General features: G+C 38.5%; 1 protein-coding gene across 4 annotated transcripts in view; it reads left to right on the top strand.

The window, feature by feature from the left end:
* The window catches only part of LOC121896922 (spondin-1-like), a 98,038-nt gene that overhangs the window by 56,787 nt on the left and 17,535 nt on the right, over nucleotides 1-23,716 (top strand). For all 4 annotated transcript variants that reach the window (XM_042411011.1, XM_042411012.1, XM_042411013.1 and 1 more), the window contains 4 exons: nucleotides 16,923-16,987; nucleotides 19,099-19,300; nucleotides 22,666-22,806; nucleotides 23,381-23,456. In XM_042411011.1, coding sequence (XP_042266945.1) covers nucleotides 16,923-16,987; nucleotides 19,099-19,300; nucleotides 22,666-22,806; nucleotides 23,381-23,456 — 484 coding nt within the window. The remainder of the gene's footprint in view (nucleotides 1-16,922; nucleotides 16,988-19,098; nucleotides 19,301-22,665; nucleotides 22,807-23,380; nucleotides 23,457-23,716) is intronic.

The raw sequence follows: 23,716 nt of genomic DNA, 5'->3' as shown, positions 1-23,716 counted from the left end.
CAATTGCCTTCCAATTGCCTCTATGATTTGTCAGGAATTGTTAATTCTTCTAATTTTAAATAACCTTTACAGTAAATTATTTTCTGAGTAAAGTGAAACTACATTCTATTTTAACATAACATTTTATATACTTTTTTGATTAAAGTAAAACAATGTTACATGAATTACAAACTATACAGTGTAAACTTGATGCAGTATTCTTATGTCTTCTGTTTTAAATCAGAATCACTATGCTAATGAAATCAAATACCTAACTTATGTTATTCAGTAAACAGTTCAGTAGCTTTACCAGCCAGAGAATAATTAAACAAACTATATGTCCCATTTTTATATTCTTTCCAGTTGAGTTGTCAAACAGCTTTACTTTAGTTAAGCTCTACAACAGTAATGCTAATTGCACTGTTCATCACTTAATGCTAATTTTGTTAGGTCTAGGCCTATTCACTTGAACTCGCTAGCTTAGCTTAGCACCTTGTGGTGCAGCATTTATTTATTTTTACCACGACTCACCAATTCGGGAGTTTAGCTTACAACAAAATAAAGGCTGATACCCTTCTGATTTGACAACCTTATATTGTGTTTTATCATTATATCGTTATATATGTTATATGACTGTTTTATCTGAGTCACATTTTTACCATTCATCACCTCTCCCTACAGTGTCACCCAGCATCTGACTAGCATATGCTGTCTAGCCTGCCTACGGTGCATGATTTTATTTTTTTCCTAGGAGGATGGTGAAGTCAAGCAACATAAGACCTGCCCCTACTCTGCCTCTGATTGGCTCTGACCCTGATATTATTACTTTAACCCTAACCATCTCACTCCTCATGCCTAAATTGTAACTAACCTAACCAACAAAGGCAACGAGTACTAGCCAGTCAGAGGCAGAGTAAGGTGGGTCATTCCGTTGCCATCCTAGAAAACAAAATTTGCCTATGATGCTGTTGACCTGCATTCTAAGGTACTAAGGTATGTCTAAGGCACTTCCGTTTTGTTAATTTTTTGTGACCTGGGTTACAGTGTGTTTGGGTGTGCAGGCTTTTGCATGCATGAGAGAGAGATGGTGAGATCAGTTCTCTTATATTTAGTGGGTAACAGAAATACACAGATGATTGACAGCAAATAGGGGACGTATAGTAGCTTGTTAGCTTCACACGTCTCCCAGGTAGCAATATATTGGGAGCTCTATAATGAGGCTGCTTCTTTCATGTCCCCAACAATCCTCAACACATAAGCAGCATGACATATGGTAAACAGTGCACTGTTTGTCACTTACACATTTCTTTCTTTATTCACTTCACTTTCCTCTGAAATCAATCCATCTGCTCATTTCTTTCTGGCTCACTCCCCATACTTCTTCCCTCCTTCATTCCTTCCTTTTGACTGTCACTTTTTCCCTTCCTCAGTGTTTTCTTCTTCAACTCTTCCTTCCTCTACTCCTCCCTTGCTCTTTTTTACCCCGTCTTCCTGACTCCCTCCCTCCCTCATTTCCTTTTTTTCCTAACAAACCCTGTTATTTCAATTTTCTTTATTCATTCATTCCTGAGGTTGGCAGTAAACTCCAAATGAAGTTTCTGAAGAGCTGCCTTTGGATTAGATTGCTGCTGTGTGTGTGGGCTGCCCAACTGAATTTGTTAAAATTACTGTCTTGTTCATTGCCCTCATGTACATCCTCACATACAACTGGTTGGGTTACTTTTCAGAGCTGTACAAGTTTTAATGTAAATGTGTTTACTAGCTTGCAAGTTGTGTTTAATTCACAAGCTAACAAGAGCACACTAGCAGTCCTGAAAGGCTGCATATCTGTGCTTTGAGCTAAATGCTAACTTTAGCACGGTGATATGCTCACAGTCACAATGCTAACATGTTGATATTTAGCAAGACAAATGTTTAACATGCTTAGTTATTGTGTCAGCATGTAAACATTTGTTAATTAGCAATAAACACAAAGTAGACTAACAAATGTATGGCTGATGGCAATGTCATTAATCTTGCATAAATGACAAATTAAAATTGACCTAATGGTGGTGCTAAATGTAAAGTCAGGATCACCAAAGTTATTACAGGTCATCCATGGGGGGACAGGCAGTTCTATACCAAATTTCATGGCAATCTAGCCAATGGTGTTGCTAGAAGAAAAGTAAAGGGATCAATAATATCAGTAAGATCCATCTGACACTGAATGTCAGTGTACAAAATGTCATACCAATCCATCCAACAGTGGTACGGTATTTCAAAGCAATGGACTGACATTTCTATCCGTAAAGCCATCCTGCTATCAAGGTTAATGCCATGTTCACGCTATGTTGGATGACTCCCATGTTAAGGACTTGCGAGTGTTCACTTCTTCTGACAACTCAGAGAGGTTGTATGATAATTGAGTTTGGAGGTTTTAAATACTGTGCTTTGAGAAAATTACATTGTATCCATTAAATGTTGGTTTAATTGCATTGAGTGACAGACTTTGGCTGACATGAGTCGTCCATGTTTGCTTGGTTTTCCAGCACTTCCGTATTTTAAAGTTATGTCAAAACTTTCAGAAAAATCCAGCTTCCAACATATAGTTGCAACGTAGAGGTTGATGTGAATGCTATTTACGAGTTGGAAACTCGTAAATAAGTTAACTCCGATATTACATGAATGTGGCACAAAAACTGATATTTTAACCACCAATCATCATCATCTGTTGCAAGCACCATTATGTGATGTGGAAGCCATTAAACAAACACACCTTAAGTTGACATGAGTGGTGTTTGGTTGCATGCACAACATGAAGCTTCAGAAATCACCAAATTCTACTTTGTTTACCTCTTTTGCTCCTTCTTCACACACACACGCACACACACATACACACACATTTTATCATTATCCCTCCATGCTGCCCTTTGTCCCTGCTGTCCTTTCTTTCTTCCGTCATTCCCCTCTCCAGTTCCTCTGCTTCGTGTTATTCTTGTCACTTTGCTGTTGTTTAACACTTATCAGCCGGATATTGGATGATAAAATGTAATCAGGGCCCCCATCTCAACCTCAGTGCCTGTGTCAGTGCTGACATGTGGGTTGGCATTTACTGTGTGACAGCAGCTTGACACAAGTTCACATCCCTCTTCATTAGGGACGCTGGAGCCAGTTATATTTTGCGCCAATCAGCCTCGGTGTAATCAGTTGTGTTCAACACACCAATCTAGCCCCATGACAAGATAATTACCATGGATTCCTGAGGGAGAAGTGTAGTGAGGAGAAACACAGAACTTAAGCAGAAGTTGTAGCTGCAGTTACGTCATTAGAGTACAATGTAACTCTATTTTCATTAGATTAATCAGAATTTTTCTGTGGCTATTTTTAGAAACGAGTAGGTGGAAATGTTTTCAGTGGGGGTTAGTACGAAGTCTGTGGAGGGCTGAACAACTGGAGTTCTGTTGTGAGCCTACTGTTAAAAATCTTACAAAGGAAATAGTCAGAACCAAGATGTTCTATGCAAGGACATCTGCAAAATATGCAGGTGCTAGAATGTAACTATATACATTTGATCAAGTACTGTACCTTTTGAGGTATTCAAAATATACATACTTCCATTTTACACTACTTTCTCTTCTACTACATTCAGGGAAAATACTGTTTTTAGTCGCAGTACATTTATCTGACAGCTATAATTACTACTTACTTTGCAGAATTTTATATACAAAACATGTGATGAGATTATAAAATATGCATTTCTACAGATCAAACCATCCAACAGCCAGGGCCTGATTAACCCACTAGAGGGCCCCGAGGCAAAGGTGAGCTGTGGGCCCCTAATCAGACACCTCACCAATCCTTTTTCCAGGAGGAAAAGGACTGACGGGGAGTGAGAGATGCTTTGCTGAAACATGGTGCAAAACACAACATTAGAGATCTTTTATGTAATTGTGAGAAGTGTAAGTGAGGAAAAAGACATCACCTGCAATAGCCTCATGCCGCAAATGAGCACACGAACGCGAGCACCAGGATGTTGACTGCACTTCATTTAACGGCCACAGATGTCACTAATGAGAAGGAATTTCTGATTCCTACATATAGAACCTTTAAATTTACACTAAAATTGGGATTCCCCTCACTTTTTGTATGAGGAAATATGATATGGCAACATTTGGGCATATTTTTTAATTTACTAAAAGAAGATAAAACATTTTTGGTCAACATCTAAGCTTCAGGCCTGTGGGTGTGTGTTTCCTTACTGATATCATACAAACGTCGATACAAGACTTTTGTTTTCAATTTTTTATAAAGTACACATAGCAGTTAGCGATTTAAGACATCTGTCAACAAAGTTTACAACATTCAACATTTGGGACAACCCATCGTGCTGATAAGTTTATTCCATTCAGAAAGCAGAGGTTAGTTAGCCTAGCTTGCTAACTTTAAGACTGATTCCCACAAATGTTACTTTTTGTTCACATTATTTCAACACCTGCTGATTCATCGGGAGCTCCTGCACACTCACACACTGAGTTCGCATTATAGAAAGGAGCATGTCCAGCTAGAATTAGCAGTCTCTTTTTCATGGCAAATGACCAAAATTCACAAATGAGTAGAACAGTGATCTCAGCATGAATGAAGAGAATCAAGACACAGAGTGATATAGGCAGTAGCTCAAAACACAGAGGGGACTAGCAGCTGTGTGGCTGTTGAAACTGAAGATATATCACAAACTAATTTTAGTGCCCACCCACACAGATCAATGAAATTACAGTACTGACATTGTCAGTACCAAAAATTCATGCATGTAGGGGTGCTGTCACTCCAGAAAAATTAATAAAACCTATATTTTTATACTTAATTACGCTTTTCTCTGAATAAATATGCGTCAGAACAAGCACTAAGAAGATATATTGTGATTTCTTAGCAGAAATTAATTTGAATTTTATTTTGACTTAAAGTAGTAACAGAACACTTCTTCCGCCACTGAAATTATGTGACATGCTTTGGGTACCCAAAACAGCATGAAAAGAATAAAAAGCGAGGCTCATAAATGATAATTTTTCATACCGTGGGGTTACATGGTGCAAGCCGTTTCAGAATATGACATATTTTCCTGTAGCTGCTATAAGCCTTATGAAAGTTTAATGAGCAGGAAAAACCTGTTAATGTATTCTTTGCTGGAAAACTTGCTGCATCCTAACAGAGGAGAGCACAAAGAGAAGCAGTGTGAGCGCTTTCTCTCTCCAAATCCTTTTCCGGTGTTCAGTCTATCAGTGGTCATAAACATCATCTGTCTGACAGGCCACACAGACAAGAATCCACTGCTCTAACCATGTTACAAATATTTCTACTGCAGTATCTCTGCTTCTCTGGCCTTTATGCACCCCCTCCAGTCCACCTTTTCCATTTAACTGTTTCCCTGGGCTCTCTTTCAGCTAGTCTTCTGTCCTACCGCATGTTTTTTTTTTTTTTTTTTCCATGTGGTCATAAACAAAAATCCCTGTGAGCAGTGACTTTACTCCCGTGACAGGGCCGAGGGCATGGAATTCATCACTCGCTTTGACTGAGTTACACCTCGGCTCAGCTCAAGGTCAAAGCAATTACTGGACTTTCACTCCCACTCTGACCTCCCTCTTCTCCCTTTTCTCTGCTCTCCTCTCCACAAAACACTACTTCTTGTACTCCCCCCTGACCCCTCTTCCATCTCCCTCGCCACTCTGCATGCTCTGTCTCTCTGACACACACACACACTTGTGCTTTTTGTTTTCCTTTGCTGCTTTTTCTTCTTCCAAACTTTGTGAACTTCTCCCCTCTCATTTCTCACTCCACTGTCTTTCTACTTGACACATGTTGCCCACATAGATTGCTCAGTTTTTTTGTTTTTCTTGAGTCATCATTTTTGACTTGTGTGAAACATGCTTTGAATAGTAGTTTTTTAAAGTCATAGCTATGACCTAGCCTGCTGCTAGTTTTTTTTTTTTTTTATCCCACCAGCAGGTCAGCAGCAGTGACCTGGTGTCCTGAGAGTAAATCAGTTCCTGAATAGATAGAACCCAGCGGTTTTGATTGGAGACCACTGCTGTACAAGATTTCCAGGTGCCTCATCTCACTGGCTCAATGGTGGCCACAGAGGAAGTCTACAGCTGTGATTATGTCACATTTAACTTGTCCTCCTCATTAGAGTCCAAAATTAACATTTAAGTCATGTTTTTTGACTGGGGATTTATCGTTGCACCTCAGATTGACGTTGTATTTAGGGGTTGCTACCTTGTTAGCCTGCTAACCTTTGTTGAAGTTGTCCTCTGTCAGACCTAATTTGATTGATTGATTGGATTGATTTTACTGTCTTTCGTGTAAAAGATCACCTTATCATGGTCCTGTTTGGGACTGTCTCATCCACCACAACAGACATTCTTGGATCTTTCTCATAGAAAAGTGTTGTTTTGTTTTTTTTGTTTTCTTTTTTTCTTAAGACAAGGATATATTTAATATAACAGACAATGCCAACAAACACGAAGAGCTTTGTAAAAAGCAGGAGACCTTTTAGTAAAAGTACAGTAAAAAATATGAGTAATAATAAGAAGAATAATGCAGATCCTATGTACATTAATGTCCTTGACAGCAGTCGATGCTTTTCATTTCCTCTGAAATATAAAACTTATGATGCCCCATGAATGCCAGGCCCTTTGCGCTGTTCTGTATTAGACATGGGGAAGTTAACCTGTCCTCATCCTTGAAGTCCTGTTTATTGTTAAATTGAAACATACTGTTGGAAAACACTTTAGATAGAGCATAAATTTCACTTTTGTTTGTCTTGTCAAAGTCAAGTGTTCAATTCCAGTTGGGTGTGTGTTTCCCCTGTGGCCACAAGGGGCAGTACTAAGCCCATTTTGCAATTGAAAACAAACAAGCTGGATTCACAGTTCTATGTTAAGGGGTTAAGTGGCTCTGTGCATAGGCACAGGGACTAGTTGACATGTACCTCCTAAAAAATGGAACTAATGTACACGTTGGGGCTACAGTGACTACAGAGATACGACATGGAGACCACAAGAACAAGTTTCTGATGCCACTGGAGATTTTTGTGTTTTTTAAAGATAAGATTTTTGTTTAAAGTAAATAGAGACAGTATAAGAAAATTTCAATTATCTTCTGCAGAAACACACACATCAAGCAAATGCATTTCCACTGCAAATGTTCTGCTCAGCACAATGGCTGCTCTGTATCAAAGTGAATGAAAGAATGTAAGTAGAGTGATCACACATCTGTACTCTCCTATTCAGTGACAAAATAAGGCCAATTTTCTAGGGATCCACTTATCCAACTTCCTTTCTCAAGGAACTTTACAGAGACAGAGTACTGATCTGACACCTGTGCTCCCAAATTTAAAATCTGTGTACCACACTGTGATTTTACTGGAAGGTTACACAAGGCGATGGAAAACTGTGGTGCCAAACACAGAGTATATCAGTAAAAGAAGAATGTTTTTTCTTCTTCCTTAAGGAGCAATTTCAACATGAAGTCATCAGATCTATTTCTTTGGTTTGTACTTTTTCCACAAAGGGGTTTTCTCAGGTCAGCCTATATAACACAAAATGAAACTGCCAGAGGCAATTTCACAATCATCACCTCAGCTGCCAGAGGCAAAGAACCAGTTGTCAGTTGAGCACATAATGGCTTTTGCCTTCCTCCCAAATTACAGCTAAGGAAAGGTTCAAGACTACAGTGTTGATCAATTATCAGTAGCCTGCCCAAGGAAAGGCAACATTCATAACCTTGGAAAAATATCAGAACCTTTCTTTTCCCAGATGCCTAAACAATGGAGCCAATCAGTTAAGGTTTACTTGACCTGAATGATTGCAAAGAGATGGCAAGAAATCATCATGAATTACGCAAAGCAGGACAGAGAAATGGACATTAGGACACAGGACAGGACACAGCAGCCCCCTAATGGTACAAGACCCTCATTACACAAGACAAGCCATTAAATTACACAGGTTAAATGAAAATTATCCACCTTTTCCTTCTCCTCTCCTCTCCTCTCCTCTCCTCTCACCCTCCGGAAGATCTCTGTGATAATGATGTTTCAAATTTAAACTCGTTTCTGGTCCAAAAGCCTTTGAGGTGTCTTGGATGAGCAGCTGCAGTCTGCTGGATAGCAGTCTTTAAAACATCATCTCCATTTCCACATCCACTTCAAATGCACATTCAAAAGGCTTTCTTCAAGCTTCCGTGTTTCTTCTGTAGCAAATCTCGGTTTTCAAAAGCACTTTCATGCCAGTTGATTATTTTCATTGTAATGACAACATCTTATTTTTTATCTCAGCTTGAAAGTATTTTTTTTCTTTTGTTTTCTCATCTGTCATACTAAAGCGTGTTTTTATATCTTCCCTTTTTCCCCCCATTACATTACTGATGAAAATGACTTCTTTGCTTGCTCAGCGGAGTCATCCATTTTCCCAAACTACCTCAAAGTTAAATGGTTCTGTAAACACATAAGCAAATCAGCAAGTTATACCAGCAAGAGCAAGAGGTATATTAGTGTTTTAAAATGGGAAGATCTGTGGATGTGTTGTTGCTCATATTTTTCTCATCTAAATACAAATGCTCATGCATACACAGGCCTGTAGCACACAGTTCTGTACCTGATGTTTAAAACAACTCCACCTCATTCTTCAGCTGTTATTAATTGCAACTGTTTCGTTCTTTGAAACAAACATAGGTTTGCCGAGACGAAGTGTGACAGTGATCCATGCTGACTAATGTGACAGTGTTTCCTCAGGTGAATGTGTCACATATTACACCTGACACTGGTGTGATGGATTACCAAGCCCTCGGGTTAGGAGGAAATGCACACAGATGTACACACACACACAAGCAAAATCATTTTGGCACAGAAACACATACAGCACTCTGTTTATACGAGTTTACTTACAGGATTGTGGCTACAGTATTGTCATAAAACACTGAGATCTAACAGCAGAAAGCATAAGCAACATATGCAGGTGAATGTACACACACGCTTGTTTAAAGGTCCCAAATTTTCAAACCAGTTTTTCAGATCAGAACACTGATGGCATTTAACTGACACCAAATAGCCCATTTGGAGCCATTCACATTACATCCTTGTTGGAAGATGCTTCGGGCTTGTTTTCATGAATTTATTTTCTCCCCTGGCTAAAAAACACATTACACAAGCTTTCAGAAACTCCTGCAGGTACAACTGAGCTAACAAAACACTTCTAGAGCTTACTGACTCTTGAGAGACTCACTATAAACAGACTTTCAGACACAAGAAACAATATCTGATGTTGTGAACATGCAAATGTCTAGTCCTTGAATATAAGATGACCACCACTTTTGCAAAGATAACTTCCAGAACAAAATGATATTTGGGCCAGTATGGTTTAGGAGTTTAAACCTGAAGCCAAAGTAATACTGAAAAATTATCTCTGCCAGATCTTTTGGATAACGTTACATTAATCATAAAAAGTCTTTATTTATATAAACAGATTTTACAAGAAGCTTTTACAAGACTTTTATCAAATAGCTAAGGCCAAAAAAAAGAACTGTCAGCCTAGTTGTAATTTTAAACCTAGTTGACATTTTGGTTTTTTTGGTCAACATTTATAAGTCATTGCATGTTGGGCCTACTGAGATTGCCTTGTCAGTCTCAATCATAATTAGAGGTGAGAAGGGACTGATTCATTGGATATCATTAAATTTTGGTTGAGGGAAACCGCCAAAATATGAAATATTTCAAAGTAGCCCAAATAAAAACAGCCCATCCAATACCATCTTTTTTCTGGGCGGACTGCTCACTCTGGCAACAGTGTAAGAAATTTCTGTATTTGTGTTTTTTTGTTTGTACTTTTTACCCTGTTTTGAAGTGGGTCTCAGTTGGAAAAAGGTGAAACCACGAACAACATTTGAATCAAACTCTAGGCTGTCTGAAATCACTCCCCTATTTACTATATTGTGCCCTATATTTTCCTTCTGCCAGTTTGTTTGAGTATGAATTTCATGCACTACATAGTACCCTCAGAAGACACCCACATAGTCCTGATGAAGTACATTAGCTGAGTTTTTGACTGTTCAACTCCAAATACATATTAACTAAGGATTTATTTCTGAATTTAAACTGTGATTGTGCTTATTTACTTATAAATACTTAATGTTACCGAGAAATACTTCAGAGTTGAAACCAAGTTTTAGGGGGCTTTAATGAGGACTGGGGTTAAAAACAGTGGGTGGGGTTTTTGCAGTGGCAGCAGATATAATATCCATAAATCTCAAACCATCAGGGAATTCTTCTTCTACACTAGCACCAAGACTTTAATTGGCTACTTTCAATAAAACTGCATGTTTTTATACCCTCATATTGCTACCTTTGCCAGCAGCGTCATTGCTGGCATCGTTACAATTGGAAACACAGTCGTCAAACTCTCATAATAACTCGGTTTTAATGTGGGTTGTGGTGCTGCATTATTTTGTATGCTGGGGCTCTAAGTGTGTGTTTAATGTTAGGTATTAAAATTTAACATAGATTGCCGGAATATGAGCTATTATGGGTTACATGGAGACGGGAATGAACACACTCATATCTCCAGGGGCCGCAGTGTAGAATTATCAAGTTATTACTAGAATTAGAAACATTTCAAATGCTGAGCTTTTCACTGTTAGAGTTAATCAGATGACTTGAAATGGTAATACCACATATTAAATGTTAGATTATAAAATATTAAATTGCGATTCCACACTAGCAAGCCTTCGGGGGAAAGAAGATATCGGCTTTGTTTATTTCCAATCTGTTTACGGTTTTGCTATACGGGAACATAGGTTATGTTGAACAGTACAACTACAGCAACTGGTTTGAGAGACAAGTAAATTACAATGTAATTGGACAGATGATACAGCATGGTTCTTGGCTTCATAACCATATCACAGGTTGTTGATAAATAACCTGCTGAGCAGAAATTGATGTGTGTGTGTGTGTCTTTGTGATATAATTTTTGACAAATGATTGAAGACACCTTGCCAGACGAAGGGTATTACAATTTATTTCCACGAGGGCAGATTGTTTCATAATGTGGTCATCTTTAGAAAAAGCTGTGTTTCTCTGTGAACCATGACTTTAAGTGAGCACTTACATGTGTGAGTGGATATGTATACGTGTGTGTGTGTGTTCCCGAATTTTGACCCAAGCTGTGAATTCTATCCGACTGGGTTACAACGTAGTGGCCCAGTCATCCATCTGTTCCACAGCCCCTATGCATTTGTAATTGCATTAGTGCAGTGTTGATTTTTTATTAGACACCTTTTCCCAAAGTCCCCAGGCTCATTTTCCTTTATTAGACCAAGTCTGGAAAGACAAAACAGAGCCTCATGCGGCTGCCACGCACGGAGTCCCTCCAGGCGAAACGTCATTCCAAAGTGAGCGAGTGATAAGTGGGCAGAATTGAGACCATTGAGGGGATTTGTGAAGGAATGGTGCAGTCTGTCTTTGTGTCTGCCTCTGTCCTGTTCACACAAGTAGGTTTCCAACCAGCTGTCAAGAAAAATGTCCTCCAAATTTTGAAGTGCCACTGAAAAAAGCAGCACTGGAATGCTTCCATCATGCAAATGAATGATATATCTCTAAATTAGCGAGTTGATACTTTTCTGCGGTGTCATCATGTGTTTGTCAAAATTCATGCTTCTATCTGAAGATAAAATTTTTTTTGGAATAATACAATGCTAATGAATGCTAAAATGCATACAGTAGTGGGCAGTTTAAACATGGAAGCACCAGTGTGTTTTGTGATGAGCATGAAAGATTATTCTTGACTTTAGGAATGGTAGAGGGCCACTCACTTTTTCCAGAGCTTTCAACTACATCTCACGGTCTTCATCAGCAGTCTTCACCAAAATATAAATTTCAACACCAACAATTACAACATCAGTGGTAGAGACATTCCTACACTGAGCAGAACATGTCAAAGTGAAGAGGAGGATAGAGGTCCAAGAGGTACTCCAGGGGACAATGAGTGGATGATTGGAATCCCACCCCGACTCATGACCAGAATGGACACTGCTCAGTCAACAGCCAGAAGCATCCCAGTGGGACTCCTTACGTGACTGGGCTGTCAGAACATCTAGCTGGAGTCTTCAAGTTGCAAGTTGTCAGCCATTTAACACTGTAAGATCACTGCTGATACTCCCTAAAGACAGGAACCATCCTCAGAGGAAGAGTGGAGTGTATGACATCACATGCGACAGCTGTGGGAACACCAGAAACATTCGATGCCAGAGACCATCTTTGAACAGAGACAGAGGTTACCATCTTACATTTACATCCACCTGTTATCACCAGTGTTGGGCAAGTTAATTGAAAATTGTAATCAATTACTGATTATACACTACTCATTGTAAAAGTAATTACATTACTCGTCATTTACTCATACCTGTCAGCTCCATCAAAGTTCCCTTTTAACAACCTAAAATCTTCCACACATGTAGAGAAAAGAAAATGATATTTTTAGGGCTGCAACTAACTATTATTTTCATAAACAGTTAATCTTTTGATTATTTTCTTGGTTAATCTATTAGTAGTTTGGTCCATAAAATATCAGAAAGTGAAAAATGTTGATCACTATCTTCAAGTCTTATTTTGTTCTGACTAAGAAGAAATTCAGTTTACTAGAAGACTAAATACTCACATTGGGGAAGCTAGAATCAGAAAATTTGGAAATTATCTTCTTAAAAAAAATGACTCAAAACGATTAATCGATTATCAAAATAGTTGGCAATTAATTTAATAGTTGGCAACTGATTGATTAATTGACTAATTGTTACAGCTCTAGGTATGTTTGTGGTTTAACAAGCAGGCAGGATACAGTTTATAAGTATTTACTGACCATTCAACAGCTAGCGTTAGCATAGCCTCACTCTTGAATGTAGCTAATGTTAGCCACAGATACACCAAGCCAGCTAAGAACACGCAACATGTAAATAAAACAACTCTGGAATTACTGCAAGTCACATTTCTCCTCCTCCAGAGGGAGAAAGGAGAAATGATTCAACTGAATGCAGAGACCACAATAGCAACACTCCATTAATCCTGGTAAGAGGTTACCAAGACAGTGAACACACTGACACGCTAGTTGACGCTAACAGAGCGTTACCGGGATTACTAACTGTAATGTAGATACTGAATATCAAATGGTAATCCCTTACACCACTTGTCACTGAAAAAATGTTAAAAAGTAATGCCCAATACTGCCCAATACTGGTTATCACATGACTGAAATTCCATGCTTACGTCACATGTATAACTAAGCAAACGCCGTACGCTGGCAAAGACCATGATATGTGGTTGAAAGCTCAAGAAAAAGTTGAATGGCGTTAAGATAGCCAAGGCTGCTAAAGGGTTGTGCTTTAAAACTGAGGAAACTTTTGGGCCAATCAGCAGTTTTAATTCCATCTTTGCTTATCATGTTATTTCTTTATTGACATTTGAATAAACAGTAAAATGTTTTCACAATACCAACCTCTGCCTTTTCCATTCAGCTCTTCTAATTCGATACATTCTAATTAACAAAAAAATGTGTGGATTAAAACCCAGCTGCTGTTTGAGTCTGTTTCCATCTCTGCTTTGATATTTGTCATCTTTGCCTGCCTGTATTATCTCTGTCACCACCTTCCTATCTGTCAGCCTCATGGCCTAGATATAGATTTTATGTTTCCGTCATAGCTCAGATGCTATATGGACAGCTGTGAGTCACAGTGCTCTTTACTTCAGCCTTCACCTTAGCACCATGTAGCAGAGTGTTGGCCAGCAGTGTCACTTACTAATCTTTGTCATTTCTTTGTAAGATGTGTCCTGGGCTTCAGCTCTTTCCTCTTCATTTTTACTGCTGTCACATCTGTTGCAGTAGTGGCTGACAGAACATGAATAGCAGCAGATCTCTGAGAGAGAGTCACACCAGTAAGAGACTCACCTTAGTGGAATTCGGTCAGGGCAACAGGAGCCCAAACACATAATATAGTATATTTAATATAATGTAATATATATAATATCGATAAATATCTAAATGTAAATCACTGTTGATTTGAAATGTGAGGAGATACAGTATTTACAAAGTGGTGATATTTTGATCAATGCCAACTTTTTCAGAGTACAATTAGGATCATGGCTGAAACTAATATGATTTTAATTATTGATTAATCTATCAGTTTTTGGCCTAGTGTGACTCTATGGATGGCACATTCCTGTCATTTTCTTGTTGTCTGTCCTGCTGTCTCCCTGCTTTCTGTCCCATTCTCACTGTCTCTGCTCTTCCTTTGTCTTCATTTTAACTTTGCAGTTCTGCGCTCGTTTTCCTTCCTTTTTTTTTGCTTTATCTCTTGCCCTCTCCCACCAACTCCTCTTCTCCTCCTCCTCGTCTCAGTTTGCATACTCGTACTTGTCAATTTTCTTCTTCAGTTTCTCAACAATTTTATCCTCCTCTTTTTTGTCTTCATCTGACCAGCTCCTCTACCTCCACCTCCCTCTCCTAATGTTCTGTTCTTTCTCTCCTCCTTGAAAACATTCATGAAAATGTAATGTGCATTTGAACATTGGTAAATAACAGTTATTTTGTACCATTACGATAATTACCATAAACAAACAAGACCATTACAGGAAGATTTGAATCTCAGCAGCCTCTTTTAAGCATTCTGTATTATGTGATACCGGTTGAGCCCTGCAATAAAATCGTTCACAGGAATAGTTTTTCTTTTCAGAGGTTCTGGCAATGGCAGATGGGAAGTGAAAAGAAGATGGAGAAATTACTTTTGACGTTTGAATCCTTTCAACATGTTTATCTAGAAAGTGGGAAACATGTAATTACTGAATTCCTTGCATTTGAGCCAAGGTAAGAAGAAACATGCCTGTATTGAAGTGTTGAACTATGTAATACATTTATACTGGAAAAATGACGGTGATGTATGGTTCAGTACTTTGGCATGTGTACTACCCTGCTATGTGTAACAGAAATTGAGAAGCTGCATTTGTTCCAGTGACTTTTCCCCCACCACTCGATCAGATGTCAGTAGTTAGATGGGGCTGGCAGACTTGTAAATGATAGACGTCATTGATTTCTTAATCCCTTTTTGCCAGGAAAGACTTGCTAGCTACTGGTACTACTTGTAGCTTTTCCAGGGATTGCTTATGCCAGCAGGCAGAGGTGGAGTCAGGTGACCTTTCAACTTGCTGTGGCAGGTTTGATAGCTGAGATGGCTGAGAGCCAATCCCAATGCATTCTGCATGCATTTACACCTTGCATTAACATGCATTTTTCCTTATCCAGATAATGTGTCCAGATACAGATTACATTTTAATGCAAGGTGTAAATGGGAAATCAGACAATGGTGAAACAGCTCCAAAGACAGCTCAGAAAAATAAATAAATGATAAATGAATAAATAAATAATTTGTGATGTTTCAAATTTTAAATTGTTTTAAATTGAGAAAAAAAAACTCTGGCGTCATAGCTCATTTAATGTCGATGTCCACTGGTGCATGGCTTGCATTATTTCCTCTCAACTACAGAAATGGGACCAAGTTTGTTGCCTCTTTAAAAGCCAATTGTTCAAGTTATTGTATAATAATTATTATTATGCTGAAAGTCTCAAAAACATGCCTTGGTGGGACTCAAATTAGTGTTTTTAGCAGCGTACATTCCAGGTAAGATTTGCGTATTCATGTGGTTTTATGAAACAACTTCTGACTACAAATCACAAATAAAATGATAATTTTATGTAACATTTCTTAGTTACAAATTTGAATCAAAGTCCAGGTCACGAATGATCCTCTGTTTGTTCCACATATTGTCTGTTACTTTTATCTCACCTGTCTGAATATTTGTCCATTGCTCACTGGTCCTTCTATTTTTGTGTCTTCTTGCCTCCATGCCAACTTTTGTGTTTCTGTCCCTGTGGCTGTCTATATTAATATACATATCTGTGTGCGTGTGTGTGTGTGTGTGTGTGTGTGTGTGTGTGTGTGTGTGTGTGTGTGTGTGTGTGTGCATGTGTGCGTATGTGCGTGTGTGGATGGAGTGAGGTCTGAGGCATGAGAGACCGCAGAGCTCAGGCTGCTCTGAGGAGAAGATGGACACTGACTTGTAAACCTGTTTTTATCCACACACAAACACATACACAGACACACATACATGTAGACACCCACCCGACCACCCAACACACACAAACACACACGCACACTTGTTTTTTCTACACCGCCCCAGGGAAAAGAGGAGCCTATGGAACCTTCAGTCAACCAGAAAAAAAGGGTTTTTCTTTTTTTGGGGGGGGCATATCCCAAACTGACACTTTTGTCTGTACTTTTGTCTGTGTTTGTGTATTCGTAGATGTGTGTGTGTGTGTTTAAAAGAGAGTGAGACAATAAGATGGAGAAGGGGAGAAAACACAATAAAGGCTCTTATTAAACCAGAAAAGGGCACATTTGGACTTTCCAATTCAGTTCTAATCAACTGCTGCGCCACAGTAAGTCCACCATTTGTCTTCCAGCTTTTGGCTGAATAATTACATCCGATCCATTATGATAGATAATGTGTTGTGCAGTCCATAAAGTGGCCATAATGCTACAGAGAAACTAGTTGTGGGTGCTGTGCTGAGTGCAGAGTTAGGTCCCCCACTAGAATGACAGACGGCTATTATAAAACAGCACAGAGCAATTTTGTCCTGATAAGAGACACACTTTGTCCAGGCTCTTAAGCCTTTGAAAAGTCGAATACTTTGCTGTCCTTGGATGAGAGTACTCACCCTCAGTCATGTCAATTTTGGACTTTTCTCTGTCAATGTTTTTTTTCTCTCTCCCTTTTATAGTCATCCATTTAGTGACAAATTGCTTCTTGTCTCTCTCTCTCTCTCTCTCTCTCTCTCTCTCTCTCTCTCTCTCTCTCTCTCTCTCTCTCTCCTCAGGGAGATGAAGTACTGACTGTCATTAAAACTAAGGCTCAGTGGCCGGCGTGGCAGCCGCTCAACCTGTGAGTATCGCTCAATGTCAGTTTTACTAAAGGGATATGGCACTTCTGCGAGAGATCTGATTGAAAATTAAAATAAAAATTAAAAAATCAGGATGTTATGTAACAGCAGCATTAAAGTCGAACTGAAATTAAAAATCATTTTTCATAAGAAATGAAAATAAATATATTTTTGGGATTAGTTTAGATTTGTGAACATTAATGTTTGCCATGGGGCATGAAATGTTTTGCTACTGACTGATGATGTCGGCTCTGTAATTTGATTGGTTCAGTATCTGTCTGGGCAGGAAATAAAAATAGTTTGTAATATCACTACAGTTTCGACAGACACAGGGGCAGTTAACCAGCATGGGGGGTGATGTTGTGAACCATTGCTCACTCCTATCTGTAATTTCAGCACTCCAAACATTACTCCATGTCATTATTTGAATAATTGGGTATAACATACGGAGTTGCTGTTTCCAAACATATGTTCAAAAACAGTTTAATCCTCTTGAAAAATGTAAAATGATCCACAATAGCTGCAGTATAATTAGAGTTTGTACCTACACAAAAAGTAGGGAGATTTCAAATTACAGGTCACCTTTGAATCCTTTTTTTTTTTTTTGATCAATGGATGTATCACATTTTGACTGGTTAACCATGAGCATGTCATCCACACCCCAGCTCCTGACAGATGTGTTAATCATTTAATCCTCATGTTTTCACTGTGACTATGCTTCACAAAGTCCATGTTATAAGTTCCTGCTGGATGAAATAGTTACAAGTCTGATAGTGTATTAATCTAGGCTGAGGGATTACATTCTTCTCCATAGGTTGAGAAAATTGTACAACCTCAGGTCCCTAAAACATTTTTTGGTCTGGTGGCCATGCTGAAAACAAGGCTGATTTTCTCTGTTAATGAAAAGTTGATATTGTGGAGGTCCACAAAACAATATGTCCATTTTTGCCACTGAGAAGCAGCCCGAGCTTTCTGTCAAGCCAAACAGATTATTCTTGTTTTTTAAAGCATAGCAATCTGTTTGGCTTGAAGTAAACAAAGACATACACAATACTTGTTCAGTGATCTGTATATTGTAATATATTAAAAATTCTACATTTATATAATTTAGGACATACTGGATGATCAACAGAAATCTCTGTTACAGAAATCTTTGATAGTGTGACCTTTCCATGAATAATGCCCTCAACTTCATTGTGTGCAGTATCAAATTCTTAATTAGCAGTATAAGTACTTAAGTTGGAAATTGTTCAATTTCTGACAGACTGAATAAATTATAAATTATAATTAAAATTCTGAAACTATTGTATGAATTTTTTTATTCTTAATTGTTTTAGGATGCCTTCCTTTATACGCCTCTCAAAAGCCAGGCTGACTTGTCTGAATAGTCACACACTCTGGCATCCTGTGCACTCTTTGAATTAGTTCAAGAGCAATTACAAACTTATCGCAATTCTAGCCCTCAGCACTGCATGGGCATGAACACACACACACTCACACACACTAATGCACTGTATCTTTCACCAAACATCTGTTTAATTACCCCTTCTAGCGTTGTCTGTCATTTGCGATATATTGTGCCACTATTATTTTTACTAATGAGAACATTCACACACAAGCATAAGCTCCCACAATAACACACTCACACTGTGATGTAGGAAATATTAGCTAATTGTGTTCAATACTGCATGCAAAGTGGTCAAGAAGTTTATAAAATTGTTGTTTGCACTTATGTCTTGGTTAAAATGTGATAATTAAGATATCACATCTTCAAAACATCTTATTATTTTCTAGAGGATTTTGAGATTCAGAGAGAATATGCCAGGAGCTACAGTATTCCTGCCACTACTTGGATATTTTTGAGCTTCAGTTATCCAACAATTAGCTGACTGTGACAAGGGTCAGAGGTCATGACATCAGAAATGCCCATTTTGGAAGTAATTAAAAGTTGCCATAGCAGAGTGTTACAGGGCAATGTTTCTCCTTCAAAACGTACTTAGGGCTCATTAAAATAATTTTAAAAAATTTAATTTATATAGATGGATATATCCTTTGTTTTTCCATCTTTTGTTCCTTATATATTTTTCCTTATATTCCCCACCATCATCATCAGACGAGCAGCTCCATCAGCAGAGTTTTCGGTGGACCGGACCCGTCACCTGATGTCCTTCCTCACCATGCTGGGGCCCAGTCCGGACTGGAACGTAGGACTGTCTGGAGAGGACCTCTGTACCAAGGACTGTGGCTGGGTCCAGAAGCTGGTGACAGACCTTATTCCCTGGGATGCAGGCACTGATGGTGGTGTTACATATGAGGTATATATATAATCTGCATTTTTAGTTCAAATGTACAGTACCAGTCAAAAGTTTGGACAAACTTTCTCATTCAAACAAATGAGAAAGTGACAAACTTTTGACTGGTACTGTATGTTGTTAGAGGCAGAGACCTGAAACGTGTCACATCAAGTAGAGGCTTTGCAGTTGTGTCAAATCTACCAGCTGTTTCCATCATACAGGACCACTGGAGAATTCACCGTAAAGAAAAAATGGGGAAATAAGCCATGAGAAAAAAAAGCATGTTTGTGGCCAGAGATTAGATTCGTAATATTGTCAGCAGCTCTGACACTCTGTACGTTAGCTGTAACGTTAGCTTGAGAAATGTCAGTGTCATTAACCACCGTAAATAAAAAGCTGTCTTTATTAACTAGCTAAATACTGATCAAAGCAGCTGTTGTCTATCTGCTGTTTTCCTAACAAAAGCTACATAAATTGGATGCAGTTTTTTATGTTTGTGGCCATAGGTCAGGTTGGTAATGTTTCATTTTTACTGTCTTAAGCAGCTCTGACCCCAAAAAACTATTAGCTGTAACATTAGCTTGAGAAATACAAGCCTAGCTACCATTATTAGAAAGCTGTCTTTGTTAATTTGCTTTTTCTTAACAAAAGATACATTAAAATGTATTACATCACCTGATACTACTGTGTATGAGACACAAATGTTGCCTGTGTCTTATCAAAGGTATACTGGTGTGTGACTGCAGAAGATAAATGAAATGTGACAGTTGTCATTAAGTGTATTGCATATAATTATAAGTCATATTGCCAACTATAGCTGCCGGCAGTGTTAAGCTGTATTTATATCTACCCCTCACGTCGCAATACACTTGACTTCCACCTGTCTGTTACTGTGACAGACATCCTCTTTAGTTTTCTACATCCTTGGAATGAAAGGTGCTCATCCATATTCACTTACTGTTTGGAGACCACAGCAATTTATTTATAGTTTACAACCTCATGAATAAGCAAGGAGCTTATCCTGCTGAGGGGAGGAGGTAAATACCTTTCAAAAACTTCACTAATATAAAACCAGAGCTCTTTTAATTCGTCTTCTGTTACTTTTTAAACGATTAAGTGTTTCTCAGCTGTTCTGGCCCCAATTTTAGCTTTTTATCAAACAGTCTGTGTTTGGTCTCCTCAGCTCTCTGACCCACTCTGGTACTCAGTTTATTTGCATTTTGTCCAGCATTTGTATCCTATGTCACAAAATGTTGTGATTCTAGGGACACTGAAATGAGTCAGGTTTTTATTCTCAATCAGATGAATGTGCCTTTGGTTTACAATATTTTTATCTACAACTATATTTCATATTTGCTTTTGTTTCATGTGTATTGTGCAGTACATATGTGAACCAGTCTTTATATAAAAGGTGGAATATAACACATTCATATATCCCTGCAGTGCTTAGACATTGCTGTACTTTTAAAGACCTGGACAGTCTTTTAAACTACAGTTTCCAAGTTAACAATATACCGTATGCTTCCACTCCTCTTGCTCTGGAAAGTGGTTCCCTGGAAACACTAGTTTTTGAAGGTTTGCCACCAGATAATGCGCACATCCTACTACACAGCAGACATTAAATGACTGCCACCTACAGACAGAGACATGGAAATACATGTCTACAAGACCCTTTTGCTTGTTTGCAATTGCACTCTATGAAAAGCAAGACATTTATAGTTTCTTTCCATTTGCAATTCAGTCATTACAAGTAATGTAGTTTCTAATTGTCTCAAACAAGTGATGGATGTATTCTCTTTGGTCTCATTCAGCACAAGATCTTTTCAACCAAAACTTCAGAGAAGAAACTTTAAGTGAACTTGAAACTACAAAAAGAGAATTGTTGGCGTTGTTGTTACAGCACTGCGGATGTAACATCATATCTCCCTAATACTCCCTTTGTAGATATCTTCCTTTTGTCTTATTCAGCACTGCTGAATATATTAAATCAAAAGTTGGTTTGAAACTTGAAACAACAAAGTTGAGTTAACCTGAAAGAACAAAGAGAATGATTCATGTTTGTCACGTGTTTTTATCTTTTCTCTCTGTAGAGGTTTTTTTTTTAAAGCTCTAACAATACATGGGCACACATGCTGTCACACACACCTGGAAACAATGCCACGAATCTCTTATTAAAAGGCTGTTAAAATGAATATAAATGATGCATAGTGAGATCAAACAGAGAAGGGGCTCTGGACCACATGGCTGATGGCAGAAACAGTGACTATACAGGACTCTTCAGGCCTATGAAACCTAACTACCTCACAGTTTTTGGGTAGAATCAAGTATAAAATCAGTGCAGCTATTGTAATGTTATTTCTTTATAATAATTTGAGTTTCCACTAGCAAATTACTGCCACTCTAATGTTCCTTCCCTCAAGAGAAATGGTGTTGTTCTCTTTTTAAAAGCCTGTTTCACAGACATGCATACACTATATGCTGCTATTGGATTAATATTCTTGTCCCACAAATAATTCCCATGCCCTAAATTTTGTCTGTTAAACTTTGATTACTCTAACCATTCCTCAGAGGAAGACTCAGACTCTAATCCCTCAGGCGAATTTGATACCTAATATATTGAAGCAGATATTTCCTCGAGGACACCAACCATTCCATCACAGAGAGCATGATTTACACAATGCTAATGTGGGAGGGTGGGAATAGCTCCCGTTCAAATCATGACCTGATCTTCACCCGTGGCGTCTTATTTATGCATGTTGATTTTCCCTTGATTGTTAAAGAGCCATCAGGGTTAATTCACCTTTAGAAATACATTGCAAATTCAAAGACAACTACATAGGGAGATGACAGTGAAACCTGAGAGACCCCTGTAGTGCTCAGAAATTCATGATAGGATGTTTAATACAGCAAGGGGGCTTCTGCTGGGTGATAATTTCAAGTCCGCCTGGTGTCTCATTTTGTTAAGAAATATTTTTTAGTTTTTTTAGGAAGGTTACTGAGTGCTTGAAATGTTCCAGCTGCTATATGCTCAATTAAGTTCACCAGCTAGTCACTAGCATTTTCTGTGTGCCATGAGCTTCATTGCTGAAAGCAACTGCCTGCTGCCGCTGGAAAAAGACGCTGATGAGACTGGTGAGACTGACCCAAATCAATAAAGACGTGGGCAGTAAAATCAGAACAATGAGCTGAAAGATATTAAAATGCTCAGTATAGCTGAAAAGAACTGCAGAATAAGATAATTATCTTCATGACATTTCACATTACATATAGCTATTTGATCTATTGTTCATAGAAAAATACTGATTATAGCACCTTTAAATTTTGTATATACTGTACAGCACTTAATATCTTATTTTCTCACTCACCTTCTTTTCGGACTCTTTCAGTCGCCAAACAAGCCCACCATTCCTCAAGAGAAGATACGACCCCTGACTAGTTTGGATCATCCCCAGAGCCCCTTCTACGACCCTGAGGGAGGGGCAATTACCTCTGTGGCCAGGGTGGTGGTGGAACGCATTGCTAGGAAGGTACAGTGTACTCTGTAAGAGTTTGTGTGCTGTCTGTCATTCAGTCCATCACTCCAGACTGAAATATCTCAACAACTATTAGATGGATTGCCAGCACATTTGGTACAGATATCCATGGTGCCAAGATTATGAAACCTGACAACTTTGGTGATCCCATGACTGACCCATGAAATATTCTCTTATCCAGTGAAGTATCTCATTATCTACTAGATTTTTTTGCACTAAAATTTACGCAGACATTCATGGTTTCCAGGCCATGACTTTGGTTTTGGTTTTGTATACAACCATATACAACCACCTGTTATGTAACTGAAGTTGACGGGATGACAACTAAACCATTTCCATGACAACCAAGCAAACTCTGATGAAGATGGTGAGATGTGGTTTAGGGCTTTGGAAGAAGCTGGTACTATGTGATGATGTTGAGTTTGTTTTTTGGGGCAAACCACTATTTCCAAGGTCAAAAACTTTCCTGCTCAAAGATTGTTTTGTCTAGTATAAAGCTTTAGATAAAGGGTTTTGTGATTTGTTTGTGTCTGTTAGTATGTGACCCCAATTTTGCTTGTCTGCATAGGGAGAACAATGTAATGTGGTACCAGACAGCATAGATGACATCGTAGCTGATATTGGACAGGAGGAGAAGGAGGAAGGTACAGTAAAAGCACACACACACACACACACACACACACTTGATCACAGTTCTTCAGGGAAAAACCCCAAACAAGTTTCAGTGGATGAACTTGAAGGACTTGATGGGCTGTTAAACTAATTATTCAAACCCTATCATTACATGATATTGCATTCCTTTGCACTGTTTGCACTAGACCATTTTCTCGGTCCACTCTGTGTTTGCTAAACATTCACTTCTCCTATCAAGTCATGCAGCTCAGAAACTAAGCAGATACTGTGG

The sequence above is a fragment of the Thunnus maccoyii genome, chromosome 5 (genome assembly GCF_910596095.1).
Source record: "Thunnus maccoyii chromosome 5, fThuMac1.1, whole genome shotgun sequence".
NCBI classification, from domain to species: Eukaryota; Metazoa; Chordata; class Actinopteri; order Scombriformes; family Scombridae; genus Thunnus; species Thunnus maccoyii.
Note: the sequence above shows the minus strand (reverse complement) of the source record. Positions and strands in the feature narration are given on the sequence as shown.